At 32.4% G+C, this 19661-nt stretch overlaps 1 protein-coding gene across 7 annotated transcripts in view; it reads left to right on the forward strand.

Moving 5' to 3' along the window:
• Positions 1 to 19661, forward strand: part of LOC111414946 (sodium/potassium/calcium exchanger Nckx30C-like) — a 154290-nt gene that overhangs the window by 114611 nt on the left and 20018 nt on the right. For all 7 annotated transcript variants that reach the window (XR_011640967.1, XM_071197722.1, XM_071197718.1 and 4 more), the window contains one exon: positions 16734 to 16986. Coding sequence is in view for 6 of the 7 variants with exons in the window: in XM_071197722.1 (XP_071053823.1) it covers positions 16734 to 16986 (253 nt within the window). In the remaining variant the exon portion in view is untranslated. The remainder of the gene's footprint in view (positions 1 to 16733; positions 16987 to 19661) is intronic.

The raw sequence follows: 19661 nt of genomic DNA on the forward strand, positions 1-19661 counted from the left end.
AAAACAATTCAATTTTTTTATTTACAACCAAAATATTCCAGGTTGCTCATTTGAGCTAAAAAATTGATTTTTTGCGAAAACGGTTCATCAAATTTACGTTTTTCATACACCGTTGAGAAAAGAAAACATTTTATTTAATACAAAAAAAGAGACTCCCCCATTAAAAAGTTTGAATTAGATAATACTAGTATTATTTGGAGTGGTTTACACTCAATTTCAAATTATTTCATGTTTTGACAATGTTAATAATTAAAGCTTTATAATTTTTCAAGCACAATGCCAATGAGTAGCGGTCAAACGGTTTTTATCTGAAAAAATTATACCAGATCGCGAATTTTTCCGATATATTTTGGATAATTAACAAAATTGAAAATGACTCACCGAATGGATGTTGTTTCCCTTGAATTTTAGTTCGAAACTCAGCTGGAAAAAAAAAAGATAAATTAATTTATTGTGAAAAAAAAAAAGTATTAATGTATAATATACCTTTTAACATCCATAAAATAGCAATCCCATGATGTCCTATATCACATCACTAATATCACTTAACACTTAGCATAAATATAGCACGCATTTATCACTTAATTTAAGTAATAAGTTTTATTTTTCTAAACTACTTTATCACCCTTAAATGCCCGCATATCAACTAAAATGCGTTATTGGCGAATCAACTTCCAAACATCCCCTCCTTAATTTATTGTGGGAAGAAGGAATACTGGAGGTGAATAAACAAAAAATGTAAAGACGACGGGCCGAAGCGGTTTTAAATCGTTTTTTGGTTTTAAAACTCAATCTTTCAATAAAAAAATTACTCGTTTTCTCGAAACATTTCAAATAAAACTTACGTCATTTTACTAAAATAAAACGCATTAATCGAATTTCAATGTTTAACACTTCCTGCAAAAGAAAGTCTATCCCCCAATATAAAAAAGATAATTTAAACTAAATCGACTATAATTAGAGAACGGTTTGACGGATTTTAATATTTTATATCTCAATCGATAGTTTTCGCCTGGCTGAATGCAGTTGTCGAAATGCCCGATTCGAAGTATTTAAGAATTTTGATTAAAACACAAGAAACGAATTAATCAAACACATCAATTATCCCCTTAACTAATTGACCAATTTTAGTCATCAACATCTCGATCCAAAGTATGAACCACAATGAATGCGAAGGCGGAAATGCCCGATATCAAAATTTACTAATAATTACCTACGTACGGTTATTTAAATGACTCCACGTATCTACCGACTGGAAGTCTAGCCCCCAATAAGAAAAAATTAATTTGATTAAATTCGCTATAACTAAAGAACGGTTTGACCAATTTTAATGTTTTATATCTCAAATGAAAAGCTTGCGTCTGGCTGAATGTAGAAGATATAAACATTAAATTAGCAAGGCGTATACACGCATAACATTCTATTACATGAAACTGTAAGTGCATTTTTCTCGAAACATCCTTTTTACATCTGGCTAACACGATTCCTAAAAAACTACTCATTCGATTGACTTGAAATTTGAACTGCACTATCAAATAGCATCTTTCTATCGTATGACCGACCGTACAGAGAAACTGATACGATATATGCATGATTTTTTTTTGAGATAAACTTATCGATTTGAAGAACAAAATCGATTATCTTAATTTGACTAGGCGCCATTTTGCCAATAATATTTTTTTTGCTTAGTTCTAGTTCAAACGATAATCACAAGTACAGGGTGGTTCAAATTCGATGTCCGAATAGGCTAACTCGGAAACTATAAGAGTTAGAAAAAAAGTAGCTTACATGTCATGATCTCGTTTTTCGAGAAACTGCTAATGCCGAAAACCTCATAGCGCTATCGTCTTTTGTTTTTCCGCTAGAGGCTAAAATTGAAAATATCGTAAAACCAGCAAACGCAATTATCTTGGTTATTATTATAGCTGGAGTATTATAACTAAGACATTATATGGACACTTTTTTACAGAGAATTTGATGATGTAGACAAAAAAATTTTTTTTGTTTTAGATTTTGAGATATCATGACAATTTTCATTTTTTTAAATGGAAACAACCACCGATTATTCGCTTATTAAATTCTTTATTTTTTTCTAATTACAAAAATATAGAGTTCGAAAGGTCTATTTCTTATTGTTTTAGAATAAAGCTAAAAATAAACTTTTTTTATAAAATTTCCATCTATATAGTGTCATCGACGAAATTAAATTTACAGTTTCCTGTAAATTACGGTACTATAGCTAAAAATTATTCTACTAAAAATTTATATAAAATTTACTTTATTTTCTAATATCTAACATTCTAACATGTTAAACTTTTCGTAATCCATCTTAAAAAACAGGATTTTTAGAAAATTTTTGAATACAAACAAATGTTGCTATGTTTAGGTTGAATTAAAAGAATATATATGAGCGCCATCTATCAATAATTTATTAAGTCATTTAATAATAATATTAAATATTAATATAAAAATGTGAAATTATGCAATCTATTCCAACTTTTGTATAATTACATATATAAATTAAATAGTTCAACAAATATATTTGTTTCAAATATCAGAAATATGTTTTTTTAATTTTTAATTATAGTACCGTAATTTACAGGAAACTGTAAATTTAATTTCTTGGAAGACACTAAAAGAAAAGTTAATTTTTAGCTTTATTCTAAAACAATAAGAAATAGACCTGTCAAACCCTATATTTTTGTAATCGGAAAAAAATAACGAATTTAATAAGCGAATAATCAGTGGTTGTTTCCATTTAAAAAAACGAACATTGTGTTAATATCTCAAAATCTAAAACCGAAAAAATTTTTTTGACTACGTCATCAAATTCTCTGTAAAAAAGTGTCCATATAATGTCTTAGTTATAATACTCCAGCTATAATAATAACCAAGATAATTGCGCTTGCTGGTTTTACGATATTTTCAATTTTAGCCTCTAGCGGAAAAACAAAAGACGATAGCGCTATGAAGTTTTCGGCATTAGCAGTTTCTCGAAAAACGAGATCATGACATGTAAGCTACTTTTTTTCTAACTCTTATAGTTTCCGAGTTAGCCTATTCGGACATCGAATTTGAACCACCCTGTACATATACAGGCTGTCCCGTTAAGCGTACGGAGCGGCTGTATCTCTAGAACGGTAAGGCCAAGAGGTTTGGGAAAAAAATCCTTATAAGCAAAGTGACCAAGAGAAATAGCTGGAAATTATTTTGAAGTTCGTAATTCGACCGCTAGGGGGCGTAACTGCCATTGAGAAACATAAAGTTGCCGCTATCTCAGAAACTTAGACGATGAGCTATAACTTTGACACCATCATTTAATAGCTTGGATAATACCGCATCGCTTTTGTTTTGCGATATTTCTCATATCTGTCATAATAAGGGAGGGGGAGGCCAATACGTTTTCATATGTTTACATTTTAATATCTCCTAGACCATTCAACCGATTTGAATGTTTTCGGTGTTGTTTGAAAGAGCATTTTATGCTCTTTTTAAAGATATTTTCAGTAAGACCGTCTGCTTTAAAACAAATGAGCTAGAGGACGTTATCTGCTCACATTATCATGGTAACTGTAAACATGTCATTTACTAACGCAGAAGCGTATGATAGAGCGTATGATGATTTATTTTCAATGTTTCGAATACGATGCAACTGCATGGCAAAAATGTGCAATGCAATTACGACAAAGAAAGATATTTTTCTCTAGAAGTGTTTTTAAGATTGACTTAGCGATTACGGAAAACTGGCAACGTGTAGCTCATTCAGACGTCTCTATGAATTCGTAAATCATATTGGTGCGCAATGTGATCCCACATAATCTGGGAACTCCGAAAACAATTGTCCACAAGAGTTCTCAAGAGAATAATATCTCCACCACGTTGTTTTACATCAGGCCTTAGCAGATACCGATTATGATAACAGACTGAACTATTACCATTGACTTTTAAATATGATTTGGGCAAATCCAAACCTTTTATCACAAATGCTATGGATGCATGAAGCATCTGTCCACAAGCTGATGTAAACTTGCATTCTTGGTTCGAGCAAAACCCACATTGCTTTCAGCCCTTTATCTATTGGGTAGACTAAACGACCTGACTTTTCAAGAAACACCAATAACCAGGGAAAATATGACAAAACAGTAAATACCAGTAAAAACGTGTCCAGGGAAGAGACTTAGCACCGCTTTTTTTTCGTCGAAACTAGATTAAATAAATGCATCGAGGTTTATGTAAGACATTTCGAACATTAGTGAGCTATTTTTGCCTAAAATTTAAGTTATTCTAAGTGTTTCGGTTTATTTTGTTTTATTATCATTGTTGATGTTTCATTGATCCGTTGGCTTTTCAACACGTCTCAAAGGTAGTTTTGAAGCAGTTCTTAGCTTGGATAAAGTGTGAAGGAAGGTTCTAGATAATAAAATTTTTGTTATCTCTTATTTGTTTCCTAAGGTAACTTGATCCGATTAAGATATACGAATTTTTAACATTTTCTTTTATAATTCGAGAATGGATGGAGATATCGAGATGCGGTTTTCACTAATATTTAGCAAATTTTATGGTGAATAACGGTCTGTGAAGTAAATAGTACCGTTCCATTTAACTTTTTTTCAAAAATCACAAAAATATGTAACCGCTGCAGATAACGCCCTCTAGCTATTTGTTTTAAACCAAGCGGTCTTACTGAAAATATCTTTTAAAAGAGCATGAAATGCTCTTTCAAACAAGACCAAAAATATTCAAATCGGTTGAATGGTCCAGGAGATATTAAAATGTAAACATTTGAAAACGCATTGGCCTCCCCCTCCCTTATTATGACAGATATGAAAAATATTGCAAAACAAAAGCGATGCGGTATTATCCAAGCTACTAAATGATGTTGTCAAAGTTATAGCTCATCGTCTAACTTTCTGAGATAGCGGGAATTTTATGTTTCTCAATGGCAGTTACGCCCCCTAGCGTTCGAATTACGAACTTCAAAATAATTTCCAGCTATTTCTCTTGCCCACTTTGTTTATAAAGATTTTTTTCCCAAACCTCTAGGCCTTACCGTTGTTGAGATACAGCCACTCCGTACGCTTAACGGAACACCCTGTATAGAAAAGAACATCATTTGATTTTTGAGTTTCAGATTATTTCAGGGATGGATATTGTATCAACCAGCAACTTAGACAATCCACGCACCAACTTGGTTGAGGGACAATGTAAAGATTATTTTCTATAAATAATTCTTTTTAAATAAGTAAATATATCATGAAAACATATGCAAAAGATTAAATTGAAATACCACATAATTTGGTAGCAAAAAATTCCCAAAGAAATCATTTTATTTGATACAAAAATAAAGAGACCCACCCATTAAAAAGTTTGAATTATACTAGTATTATTTGGAGTGGTTTACACTCAATTTCAAATTATTTCATGTTTTGACAATGTTAATAATTAAAGCTTTATAATTTTTCAAGCACAAAATGCAAAAATGTATTGAATGGTACCGTTTTTCAAGCACAAATTCAATGAGTAGCGTTCAAACGGTTTTTATCTGAAAAAATTATACCAGATCGCGAATTTTCCCGATATGTTTTGGTTAATTAACAAAATTGAAAATGACTCACCGAATGGATGTTGTTTCCCTTGAATTTTAGTTCGAAGCTCATCTGGAAAAAAAAGATAAATTAATTTATTGTGACAAAAAAAAAGTATTAATGTATAATATACCTTTTAACATCCATAAAATAGCAATCCCATGATGTCCTATATCACATCACTAATATCACCTATCACCTAGCATAAATATAGCACGCATTTATCACTTAATTTAAGTAATAAGTTTTATTTTTCTAAACTACTTTATCACCCTTAAATGCCCGCATATCAACTAAAATGCGTTATTGGCGAATCAACTTCCAAACATCCCCTCCTTAATTTATTGTGGGAAGAAGGAATACTGGAGGTGAATAAACAAAAAATGTAAAGACGACGGGCCGAAGCGGTTTTAAATCATTTTTTGGTTTTAAAACTCAACCTTTCAATAAAAAATTACTCGTTTTCTCGAAACATTTCAAATAAAACTTACGTCATTTTACTAAAATAAAACGCACTAATCGAATTTCAATGTTTAATACTTCCTGGAAAAGAAAGTCTATTCCCCAATATAAAAAGTTAATTTAAACTAAATCGACTATAATTAATGAATGGTTTGACGGATTTTAATGTTTTATATCTCAATCAAAAGTTTGGGGGCTAGACTTCCAGACTTCGGCAGATTCACGGGGTCATTTCAATAGCCGTACGCAGGTAATTAGTAAATTTTGAAATCGGGCAATTCCACCTTCGCATTCATTGTAGATTATACTTTCGATCGAGATGTTGATGACTAAAATTGGTCAATTAGTTAAGGAGTTAATTGATGTGTTTGATTAATTCGTTTTTTGTGTTTTAATCAAAATCCTTAAATATTTCGAATCGGGCATTTCGACAACCGCATTCAGCCCGGCGAAGTTATCGATTGAGATATAAACTGTTCAAATCGGTCAAACCGTTTCCTAATTATAGTCGATTTTGCTTAAATTAATTTTTTCATATTGGGGGCTAGACTTCTGTCAGATTCGCAGGGTCATTGCAATAGCCGTACGCTGGAAATTAGTAAATTGCTCCGTGGCTCAATAACGAGATCAGAGACCTTATGCGTAAGCGCAACGTGGCTAAGGACCTTCTTCGCCGAAATGCTTCCAATATTAATAGAGAAAACTACCGCGTTCTACGGAACCTCTGTAACCACCGCTGCCGAAATGCCAAAAAAACTTACATTTATCAGAAGTTATCTTATACAACACCGAAAACATTTTGGAAGACCATGCGTTCTCTTGGCGTAATTGAAACTCCTTCCTGCCATAGCTTTGATTGTAATTCTTTAGGTGCTTATTTTGCTAATTCGCCCACTACTCTCGACGAGTCAATCAAGAAGTCAACATTGCTCACTATCAGTGGTTCTGCTCTCGTCAATTCTCGGTTTTCTTTCACCATGTTTGAGGAGTCTCAGGTTCGCGACGCTCTTGCAAAAACGCGCTCTACAAGTGTCGGTGCTGACGATGTTAGTGTTAGGCAACTCCTTCCCATCTTGGACGTAATTACTCCACCATTGCTTCATATCTTTAATTTCTCCATAGAGTCTTAGACGAATTTGGAAACGGGCCTGCGTTGTTCCCATTCCTAAGATTAAGTGCCCTACTCGACTGAGTGATTTTCGGCCAATATCGTTACTTTCCGTATTATCTTGAACGCTTGGTGTACAATGAAGTGCAGGATTACCTTGATGAGCATAAGCTACTTACGGACTATCAATCTGGTTTCCGACCGTTCCACAGTACCACATCGGCACTCATCAAGGTTACTGATGATATTAAGCGTAGCTGTGACGATCGACGAATAACCTTGTTAGTTTTGCTGGACTTCAGCAAAGCATTTGATGCTGTGGATCATAGCTTACTGGTGTCGTCTCTGTCTGCTATGGGCTTTGCCTCTGAGTGCGTTACTTGGTTTAGATCATACCTTTCTCAACGTTCCTTTTGTGTGCGTGACACTTCATCTTCTTCTTCTGTGTTTCAAAGTCATAGTGGTGTGCCTCAGGGAAGTGTATTGGGTCCATTACTCTTTTCAATTTTTATAAACAGTGTTACCAAATTCATTTCATGCAACTATCATTTATATGCAGATGATCTTCAAATCTATACATCAACAACTGTGAATGAGCTCCCGGTATCCATGGCGCGGCTCAATGATGATCTGTCCAGGATACTTCACTGGTCTAAATGTTTTGGCCTGAGTTTAAATACTGCCAAGACGCAAGCTATAGCATTCGGCTTAAAACCTTTACTTGCAAAATTTTACTCTTCCAATGATACGCAACTGATACTCGGTGACAATGTTATACATTTCACCAATACGGTCAAAAACTTGGGGGTGACAATGGACTCAGCGCTGTCTTGGCGGTATCAGATTCAGTCTGTTTGTAGGAAGGTCTATTTTTGTTTTCATTCTTTGCGTAAACTTGGTTGTTTTCTTCCCCTTGGTGTCCGTCGTAATCTCTGTTACTCATTAATACTGCCCCACGTAGATTATGCTGATGCTGTGTATCCCGACCTGCCAATTACCCTCCGTAACAAATTAGAAAGATTGCAGAACAACTGTCTACGCTTTATTTTTGACCTGGGTAAGTACGACCATGTTACGCAATATCGTAATCACCTTCAAATGTTGACTGTCGAAAAGCGCAGATCATTCCGTATACTGACAACGCTGTATAAGATACTTTCTTCTCGGACCCCAGGATACTTGTACACGAACTTTCAATTCATGTCGTCTCGCGGTCTGCCTATTAGAGCACAGTCTGATACGTTACTCATATTCCCCATTCATCGCACCGAGAGATATCATGGATCTTTCACGGTGCAGGCTATAAAGCTTTGGAATAGTTTACCCATGGAAATACGCAACACTCGTAGTTTTCTGACATTTAAGGTCTGCTTAAGGGATTATCTATTATAATTACAATTATCGGAATCTAACTATTGATATCGCCTGCTTCTCTCCTCTTTTTCTTTCTCTTCCTCTCTATCAACTGTACCCGTTGTATTGTTTTTCCTCTTTGCTCTTTTTCTTCTTTTTGCTTAAATGTTGAATTATTTATATAGCCATATTGTTTTTTTTACATACGTTGCTGGTTGGGTCTTTTGGAAGACATCGCCTTTGGCGATAAACTAATCTTTTGTCATCATGCATTACTTATTCATTTATGTATACATATATATTATTTTTCTCTTGTATTAACTATGTAGCAATAAACTTATTATTATTATTAAATTTTGAAATCGGGCATTTCCACCTTCGCATTCATTGAAGATCATACTTTTGATCGAGATGTTGATGACTAAAATTGGTCAATTAGTTAAGAAGGTTTGTAGATGGGTTTACAAATATAAAACGTTTTCTCCAAAACTGGTCGGAATTACAAAATGAAACTTTTCAAGGTTATAAAGGAACGTTTGAGGTTAGGTTACACCAAATTATAAGTTTCCGGGATCACCTCTTTATTTCATATAAAACTTTAAAAATCGCTGATTTAAGTTGACGTTTATTGAAAAAGGGATTGAAGATAAATAATGTTTTCTCAGAAACTGATAGAAATTAAGAAATGGGACTTTTAAAGGTTATAAAGGAACGTTTGAGGTCAGGTTATACCAAATTATAAGCATCCAAGATGATCACTTTATTTCATATAAAGTTTTAAAAATTGCTTACTTAATCTGTCGTTTGCAGAAGATGAGTTTACAAATATAAAACGTTTTCTCCAAAACTGATCGGAATTACGAAATGAAACTTTTCAAGGTTATAAAGGAACGTTTGAGGTTAGGTTATACCAAATTATAAGTTTCCGGGATCACCTCTTTAGTTCATATAAAACTTTAAAAATTGCTGATTTAAGTTGACGTTTCTTGAAAAAGGGATTAAAGATAAATAATGTGTTCTCAGAAACTGATAGAAATTAAGAAATGGGACTTTTCAAGGTTATAAAGGAACGTTTGAGGTTAGGTTATACCAAATTATAAGCTTCCAAGATTATCACTTTATATGAAATAAAGTTTTAAAAATTCCTTACTTACTTTGTCGTTTGTAGAAGATGAGTTTACAAATATAAAACGTTTTCTCCAAAACTGATCGGAATTACGAAATGAAACTTTTCAAGGTTATAAACGAACGTTTGAGGTTAGGTTATACCAAATTATAAGTTTCCGGGATCACCTCTTTATTTTATATAAAACTTTAAAAATTGCTGATTTAAGTTGACGTTTCTTCAAAAAGGGATTGAAGATAAATAATGTTTTCTCAGAAACTGATAGAAATTAAGAAATGGGACTTTTCAAGGTTATAAAGGAACGTTTGAGGTCAGGTTATACCAAATTATAAGCATCCAAGATGATCACTTTATTTCATATAAAGTTTTAAAAATTGCTTACTTAATTTGTCGTTTGCTGAAGATGAGTTTACAAATATAAAGCGTTTTCTCCAAAACTGATCGGAATTACGAAATGAAACTTTTCAAGGTTATAAAGGAACGTTTGAGGTTAGGTTATACCAAATTATAAGTTTCCGGGATCACCTCTTTATTTCAAATAAAACTTTAAAAATTGCCGATTTAAGTTGACGTTTCTTGAAAAAGGGATTGAAGATAAATAATGTTTCCTCAGAAACTGATAGAAATTAAGAAATGGGACTTTTCAAGGTTATAAAGGAACGTTTGAGGTCAGGTTATACCAAATTATAAGCATCCAAGATAATCACTTTATTTCATATAAAGTTTTAAAAATTGCTTACTTAATTTGTCGTTTGCTGAAGATGAGTTTACAAATATAAAACGTTTTCTCCAAAACTGATCGGAATTACGAAATGAAACTTTTCAAGGTTATAAAGGAACGTTTGAGGTCAGGTTATACCAAATTATAAGCATCCAACATGATCACTTTATTTCATATAAAGTTTTAAAAATTGCTTACTTAATTTGTCGTTTGCAGAAGATGAGTTTACAAATATAAAACGTTTTCTCCAAAACTGATCGGAATTACGAAATGAAACTTTTCAAGGTTGTAAAGGAACGTTTGAGGTTAGGTTATACCAAATTATAAGTTTCCGGGATCACCTCTTTATTTCATATAAAACTTTAAAAATTGCTGATTTAAGTTGACGTTTCTTGAAAAAGGGATTGAAGATAAATAATGTTTTCTCAGAAACTGATAGAAATTAAGAAATGGGACTTTTCAAGGTTATAAAGGAACGTTTGAGGTCAGGTTATACCAAATTATAAGCATCCAAGATGATTACTTTATTTCATATAAAGTTTTAAAAATTGCTTACTTAATTTGTCGCTTGTAGAATGAGTTTACAAATATAAAACGTTTTCTCCAAAACTGATCGGAATTACGAAATGAAACTTTTCAAGGTTATAAAGGAACGTTTGAGGTTAAGTTATATCAAATTATAAGCTTTCGAAATCACCTCTTTATTTCATATACAAATTTAAATATCGCTGATTTAAGTTGACGTTTATTGAAAAAGGGATTGAAGATAAATAATGTTTTCTCCGAAACTGATAGAAATTAAGAAATGAGTCTTTTTAAGGTTATAAAAGAACGTTTGAGGTTAGCTTATACCAAATTATAAGCATCCAAGATGATCACTTTATTTCATATAAAGTTTTAAAAATTGGTTACTTAATTTGTTGTTTGTAGAAGATGAGTTTACAAATATAAAACGTTTTCTCCAAAACTGATCGGAATTACGAAATGAAACTTTTCAAGGTTATAAAGGAATGTTGGAGGTTAGGTTATACCAAATTATAAGTTTCCGGGATCACCTCTTTATTTCATATAAAACTTTAAAAATTGCTGATTTAATTTAACCTTTATTGAAAAAGGGATTGAAGATAAATAATGTTTTCTCCGAAACTGACAGAAATTAAGAAATGAGTCTCTTCAAGGTTATAAAAGAACGTTTCAGGTTAGGTTATACCAAATTATAAGCTTCCAAGATTATCACTTTATTTCATATAAAGTTTTAAAAATTGCTTACTTCATTTGTCGTTTGCAGAAGATGAGTTTACAAATATAAAGCGTTTTCTCCAAAACTGATCGGAATTACGAAATGAAACTTTTCAAGGTTATAAAGGAACGTTTGAGGTTAGGTTATACCAAATTATAAGTTTCCGGGATCACCTCTTTATTTCATATAAACCTTTAAAAATTGCTGATTTAAGTTGACGTTTCTTGAAAAAGGGATTGAAGATAAATGATGTTTTCTCAGAAACTGATAGAAATTAAGAAATGGGACTTTTCAAGGTTATAAAGGAACGATTGAGGTCAGGTTATACCAAATTATAAGCATCCAAGATGATCACTTTATTTCATATAAACTTTAAAAATTGCTTACTTAATTTGTCGTTTGTAGATGAGTTTACAAATATAAAACGTTTTCTCCAAAACTGATCGGAATTACGAAATGAAACTTTTCAAGGTTATAAAGGAATATTTGAGGTTAGGTTATGCCAAATTATAAGCTTCCGGGATCACCTCTTTATTTCATTTAAAACTCAGAGAGATCATCCTGGAAGCTTATAATTTGGCATAATCTAATCTCAATTCTTATTTTATATATATAATATATATTTTATTATTTAATGATTTTCTTTCTATTTTATATTTGATGTAAATAAAATTCGTTTTTGCACTTTAAATGGATGTTTTATTTTTAGCAACTTTAGCGGCAAGGTGCATGACGCAATAACGTTTCATAAAATTTAATCCTCTCTAATCGCAATTTTATAAGATTCTCAGTGTAATTTAAGGGTGAAAATACATAAAGAAATGCCCAGTAACTTCTATTATAGGATGCTTTTGTAACCATTGATGTATTCTCCTGATGATGCTATAATTATGTGGCGAAACCGGTAGAGAAATAAAAATAAAATATCCATTTAAAGGGCAAAAACGAATTTTATTTACATCTTATTTTATAACCTTAAAAAGTTTCAACTTTACAGAAATGCTCTTCATCTATTCTCCACATTTATACAGTGTCCACCAAAAAGTCAGCAACACCCGTTTTATTTCTGTTCCATTGCATCTACATTTCTGAAATTTAGTTTGTGTGGGAGGTTCATATCGACCTTTCGATCTAAAGTATTTTCAAGATGGTGGCCACTTCCGGTACCCCGGAAGTAAACCACAACTTTGTTATTTTAAATGGAATGCTATAGTTTTTATTGCACCTTTTAATTATATACGCAAAAATAAGTTGAGTTTGATAAAAGTTATTAGTACCTAGCGCTTTTCGTTTTCGAGTTATTTTGATTTTAAATTTTTCTTAGCAATTTTCACCATTCTCTTTAAAACTCCATATCTCAGCAAACGTTCGTTCAAAAAAGCTGTAAATTTCCACGATTACTCTTCAAATGCTGTAAAATAGATTGTCATTTGCTGTATCACAGTATCTTGTACAGGATGGTCAAAAAGTGAATTAACTTTTTTCCGCATTTAATGGCAAGTAAGTGAATATGTTAAATGGTAAGTCCCATATTTGATTAGCTCACCAGAAAGAGAATTTGCCGGGAAATGCCAGAAACCGGTTATATTTTTATTAGGACATGATATTTTGACAGTTTTTCGTTTAATTTATTTTTACGATTAACTTTCATTGATAACACAGGCCGACAAAAATTTAAATGTTTTCTAAACCAACAAGTAGACTATACTATCCCGAAGGTTTTTCACGTTCTAAATCCAAATTTATCCTCAAAAATGCTTCGTCACGTAAGGTTTTCAAAATATCTTAGCCAAAATATGTTAAAAAAAAATAATATATAAGATGAAAATCACAACCATATTGGATTTTCTAGATAAAATTTTTGAAACGATGGAATATTGATATAAAAAATATAGTCGGAAGGCATATTCTTTAGTGACTTTTTTCTTTTTCACCTTGTTACACAAGATTTACAGTTTTTGCGTAAAAAAATAAAATATACCGTATCCAGTTGGCCTGCCACTACACGACCGACATTTTTCTAAAATTTGTCCTCAAAGTTGGCTTGGTTTTTAAAAAACAATTGATTTTGTTATAACGCGAAATGTCACTTACGTGGTTAATACTGTTATTTGCTGCTAATTGCTATTAAATGATTTTGATTGTTGGTTTTGTCTGCAGTTGTTACTTGTTGTTGATAAAGGAATGATCACAATAAAGACTGTTACTTCTGTGCCTGTGATATAACAGGTTATAATAAAAATAATAAAGGAAACATATTATATTCTAACGTACAAAGCATAACACCAGCCAAGAAAGGAAAAATAGCGAGATTAGACAAAGTACCACCTAATAAAAATGAATGTCGTTTGGAAGAAATGAGTTCTGTTGAACGTGAAAAGAGCAGTGATTATGAGGATTCTGTTAGTGCCAAAGACCCTGAACTTTTTGATCAAGATTCCAGACTTAGAGAGAGGAACATGTTGTTACCCGGAACTTAAATTACAGCGTACAGAAAGAGATGAGGAATTTCTGAAATATTTTTCTAGTGAAAATTCCTTAGTTTATTGTAATGATATAGAAGGACTTATCAATACATATCAAGTAGGTGTGTATAAGTCCGATGACTGGCGGCTCTTTATAGATTCCTCTAAAGAAAGCCTTAAAGCAGTGTTGCTCCATAACGGCAATAAATACGCAGCAATCCCTATTGGTCATTCCACCAGGCGAAAAGAGTCATATGAAGACCTTCAATTTGTACTCGAAAAAATCAACTACAACATTCATAACTGGTTTATATGTGGTGACTTTAAAATGATCAATATTTTGGTTGGTTTACAATCAGGAAATACAAAAAATCCTTGCTTTCTCTGCATTTGGGACAGTCGCGCCCGAGAACAACATTGGATTAAAAAAAAGTGGCCTGAAAGATTTGATTGGAAAGTTGGTTCCAACAATGTTGTTTACAAGAGTCTTGTTGACACAAAGCGTATTTTATTACCTCCACTCCACATCAAATTAGGCTTGATGAAACAATTCGTAAAAGCCTTAAATACTGATGGAAACTGTTTTAAATATCTTAAGTCTGCATTTCCAAATTTAAGTCATGCTAAAGTTAAGGAAGGTATCTTCGTGGGGCCTGATATAAGAAACTTAATGAAAGCTGACGATTTTATAAGAACAATGACAGATAACGAAAAAAATGCTTGGTTAAGTAACAAAGAAGTTGTACAAAATTTCTTGGGCAACCATCGGGATCCATAATATAAAAACATTGAGAAAAACGTTTTGAGGTCCCCTGTGTCCATATTGACGATTTCCAGAAAATGTCTGTGCGTATTTATGTACGTATGTATGTATGTATGTGTGTAAACACGATAACTTAAAAACGCAATCAGTTACCGTAATGACATTTGGTATATAGCTATTAAACCAAAATCGAAAGCTCGTAAACAACTTTTAGACCAAATCTACCAACCGGAAATGGCACTTTACCTGAAGACATTTTCAAACGTTTCATCTAAACTTACATTTTTGATATGTATAGCCTAACTACTTTCGTATACATCTAATAAATGACAAAAAATTACGATATATTGAATTGACTTTTTTATACGTCTGTAAAATGAGAAAAAATACCATAATATATGGAATTTTATCGAAATCGTATGATCCGATCAGTCATTTGTACTTTTTTGTATTTACAATGTTTTGAATTCATTGCGTTTTAATGCGTTTTTCCAACTACATTAATTGCAGAAACCTTTTTTTAACAATCTCTGTAAACGATATTTATAGGGTAAGGGCAGGCCACTTCAGGTTCTTTATCATTAATTTCGTTTTAGACCATACGTTTGTTGTTATTTGTTATTTATTAATATTTTGTATTGCTTTGAAGTGTTAATAAAACATTTTAAAACTTGTAAATAAAACTGGAAAATAAAAAGATGTTATTTCAAATATGATGAATTTCTTAGTTTTAGGAGACAATTTCTCAGAGATCAAGAAAAATATTTAAATGAATAACATAAGATTTTAAGAGGGCAGAGAAATAGTTTTAAATGGCACAATGACTTATGTGGAGAAAAATTATCTTTTGATGTAAATTCAGCCTTGAATGTGTTGAAAAATCGTGTTTTTCGCATATTTTAGGTAAGATATCTTGAAAATCTTAGGTGATGAAGCAATTCTGACGTCAGATTCGGATTCAGGGTATCGAAAATTATTTGGAATTATTTGTTTTAGTTTTAATTAGGCATAAAAAATTTATTTCTCTCACTGGTAGGTTAAAAAAATACGTACCATATAAAATTTTCAGCCTTCTTGCCAGTGAATATGGAGAAACGACAATTCAATTTTGACCAGCCTGTATAAGATACTCTGATACAACAAATGGCAATCTACTTGATATCATCTGAAAAGTAATCTTACCAACTTGTAACTCGAAAACGAAAAATGCTAGGTACCAGTAACTTTTATCGAAGTCAACATATTTTTTCGCATACAATTAAAATGTGTAATAAAAACTATAGCATTCCATTTAAAATAACGAAGTTGAGGTCTACTTCCGGAGGATCGCCCCCTGCAGTTTCAAATTGGGCCGATGGAAGTACAAATGAAGTTTATTAATAACATTTAAATCAAGAATTCATAGATTTATTTTTACTAAAAACTAACCTTATGAGTTAAGACAATCAAATGCTTCAAATTGACATCATTAAAATTTGATAGGTTAAAATGTTTAATCCCAAATTTTATGTATCGATTAATAATAATTTTATTAACAAATTAAGATATTTCCATATCTCAAACCGCTTCGATATTAAAAAGAATATGAAGCAAGATATATCGAGCGAAGATGAGGGTAAACAAAAATTGCACCATAATTATTATTATGAGAGAAATGCTCGGGAGAAATTCAAACAAGTCGAAGTTATTTATGAAGAAGGAAAGACAATTTTAGTGAGTAAATGTGATGGCGATAGAAACAGTCCAACTCCTGGAGCAACTTATCTTTGGGATGCACAAGTTCCATTTAAAGAAGATTAAAACTATTTCTTTATATGTTGTTTCCGTTATTAAATTTCATTTTGTTTTCTTAGTACGTTATTGTTAATTTAATACAGCTTGTTTATTTTTGTTAATTTTTATATTTATAGGTAAGAAATTCTTCCCCATCACATTTCTCGGAAGCATCCTATGGATTGCTGCATATTCGTACCTGATGGTGTGGTGGGCGAACATGGTCGGCGAAACAGTAAGCATTCCTCCGGAGGTGATGGGTCTCACCTTCTTAGCGGCTGGTACATCGATACCGGACCTCATAACGTCCGTCATCGTCGCTAGAAAAGGATTTGGCGACATGGCAGTTTCTTCCTCCGTCGGCAGCAATATCTTCGATGTTACCGTCGGGTAAGATAAAAATCTTATTTATGAAATCAAAATCGCCAAGTTGTTTTTACAATATCTAAGAATAAAATGTATCGATTTCGAATAATGCCATGAAATATTCAATAAAATAGTGATATTATACACGCAATATAACAAGCAAGTTTATAAATAAGTTCATACTGCAATTCGGTTCAATAATTTCCGCCTCCAAATGGAAATATTTGAAATGTTTGTTAATTAATTAATAGGGGAGCGGTAAATACCCGTGTGAGATTTAATGAACGAATTATTAAATCGATAATCGATTTGAAAGTACTTTAGAATAAAAAAATCTGATTCGGATTAAAATCTTAAAAAACATTTTTATTTAAATTCCAACTTTACGCTTTTTCGAACAAAATCCCTTTTTTTTCGATTTGAAAAATGGGGTTATTCGTTTTCGGATGATGTCCACTTTGTTTCGGACGTGGTGATATCAAGTTGAAGGAGATTTATTGCTCGATGGTATTGATTAAACCCGAAGCATGAGTTTATAAGATTAATTGAACGACTTCTCACTTTGTTTCCAGTGATTTGCAGCTTGGAATTGATGAAAACATTTGTCACTCCATATAACAGTGATAATATTATTTTTGTAAAAATAATACAATATTATTTAATTGCTTTTCTAAAATAAATGGAGTCAGATTTATTTCTGAAAAGAGTTTGAAGTTAAAATGAGGGAGAATTTTGTTTCGGAAATACTCAAGTATCTTTAATTATATTGTTGCTGGTACAGCTGCATTGGTAAAGAAGGAAAAAAAGAATTGAAAGGAAACTTTTAAAACACTTTATTTGCGGATGCGGTTGCCTTTTAAACTCCACCAGTTTCGGAAAGGCTTGAAAGCCTTAAAATCGTATTTCTATACACGACAAAATTTAAATTGCCTTCTCCCGTCCTCCGAGTAGAGGTTTCATTCCCTACTCTCCCCAGGTAAGTTTGGGTATCGTAAACCTGTACTTTTTCCAAAAAAAAAGGTGAACAAACTTTTTAACTGAATTCCCCTGCCGCGTTCCACTTTTCCACTCAACCATGTCTTGGTATCTCCAAGGAATTCCAAATTGTTTTTTTTTTTACTTTGTCTTAACATTAAATATAATCAATATCATTTATATCACAACCCATAAAATAATTTATCCCATTTACTTTTCAGTTTCTTTCCAATCTTCTAAGATTTAATAATCAATGGTGGAGTTGCAAGGTGTGGTCACGAGGTAGCAAATATATTAATACACATTTATATATGAGGAGTGCCAATTAGGATGATGAAACCCTAATGAAGTGAGAGTGGTAGTTAGAGTCCTCCTTAACTGATGGACGGAGCAAGAAATGGATACATTAAAGACTGAAGAGATAATAATCTCATATAAAATCCGTTTTATTTTATGGTTACGCAGTGTTGCCAACAATATCGATTTATTGGTAGATCTACAGATATAGAAGACTATACCGATATACATACATCTTAATCTACCGATTTTCATGAAATATTTATTTCGATCAGAATGAAATTAAACAAATTCGTAGTTACTGATTATTCCACAAAAGTAAGAAACGTATTAAAGGAGAATGTATAACATTGATGAGGAAGGGTGCAGCCTCACAGCTCATCATCAGAAAGTTGTTCTAGCAAAGACTGATGCAAAAGGAGTCAATGTGCCAATGCTATTTGTACTGTATTCCACCTATAGTTACCTACAAAGGACAGCGTTTGAAGCCACAATATGTGAAATATATGTCCACGTCTATTTTCATCAGAGTAGCCGAAGAAATGGTACTAGTATTTGATGGAGCCTCATCTCATCAGGATGTAAACATCGCAAATGCTGCTGATAAATATCACGTTATATTGCCTTCCAAAGAATACAACCCATGACTTGTAATCCATAGATAAAGCATTCTTCAAAGCATTTGAAACATTTTGGGATGAAAAAATTACATACAGTGGCTTCAAGGTTACTGGGATGTATTCGTTGGACCCTCAGGTTATTCCTGATAAGACTTTTGCTCCTTTAGCTATATCCCATAAGACTGACTAGACACAGTCTTTAGTGTGTGCTATTACAAGAGAAGAAGACCCACCTTCTGATTTCAGTGACTATGAAAACTATCCAACCGTTACGTCCTTGGAAGACGTAATGCCATTACCAGAATCATATAATTTTCATACGCAAGAGACTCAACTCACAGCAATTTCATCCAGAATGGCAACGGATCAATGTCTGATCACACCAAAAAAAAAGGGTGAAAGCTACCGAATTTTTCTGATACCTAGGTACTGATTTTTTCTGATACCTACCGATTTTTGCAATTAATTTACCGACATTTGGCCAACATAGGTTGGCAACGCTGGATACGTACATCATCTATAACTGTATCTTCTTCTTCTTGTGGTGGCTATCCGATTCGAAAGTTGGCAATTATCATTTGTCGTTAGCAGCTCGAAATAGTTCTAATTAAATGAGGGAGTTTGATCCATGTTGACCATGTTGATTTTAGTAACATTAGAAAACATATTAAAATCTAATGTTGTATTACTAATGTCTCTGATGATGGCGTAAGCCGAAACCGGTCAGACAGTAAATAAAAAAAGAGAAAATTATCGAAACAATTCTGCCGAGGTTATAATTTTGAATCTGATGACTCCAAGTAAAAC

The sequence above is a fragment of the Onthophagus taurus genome, chromosome 7 (assembly GCF_036711975.1).
Source record: "Onthophagus taurus isolate NC chromosome 7, IU_Otau_3.0, whole genome shotgun sequence".
NCBI lineage: Eukaryota > Metazoa > Arthropoda > Insecta > Coleoptera > Scarabaeidae > Onthophagus > Onthophagus taurus.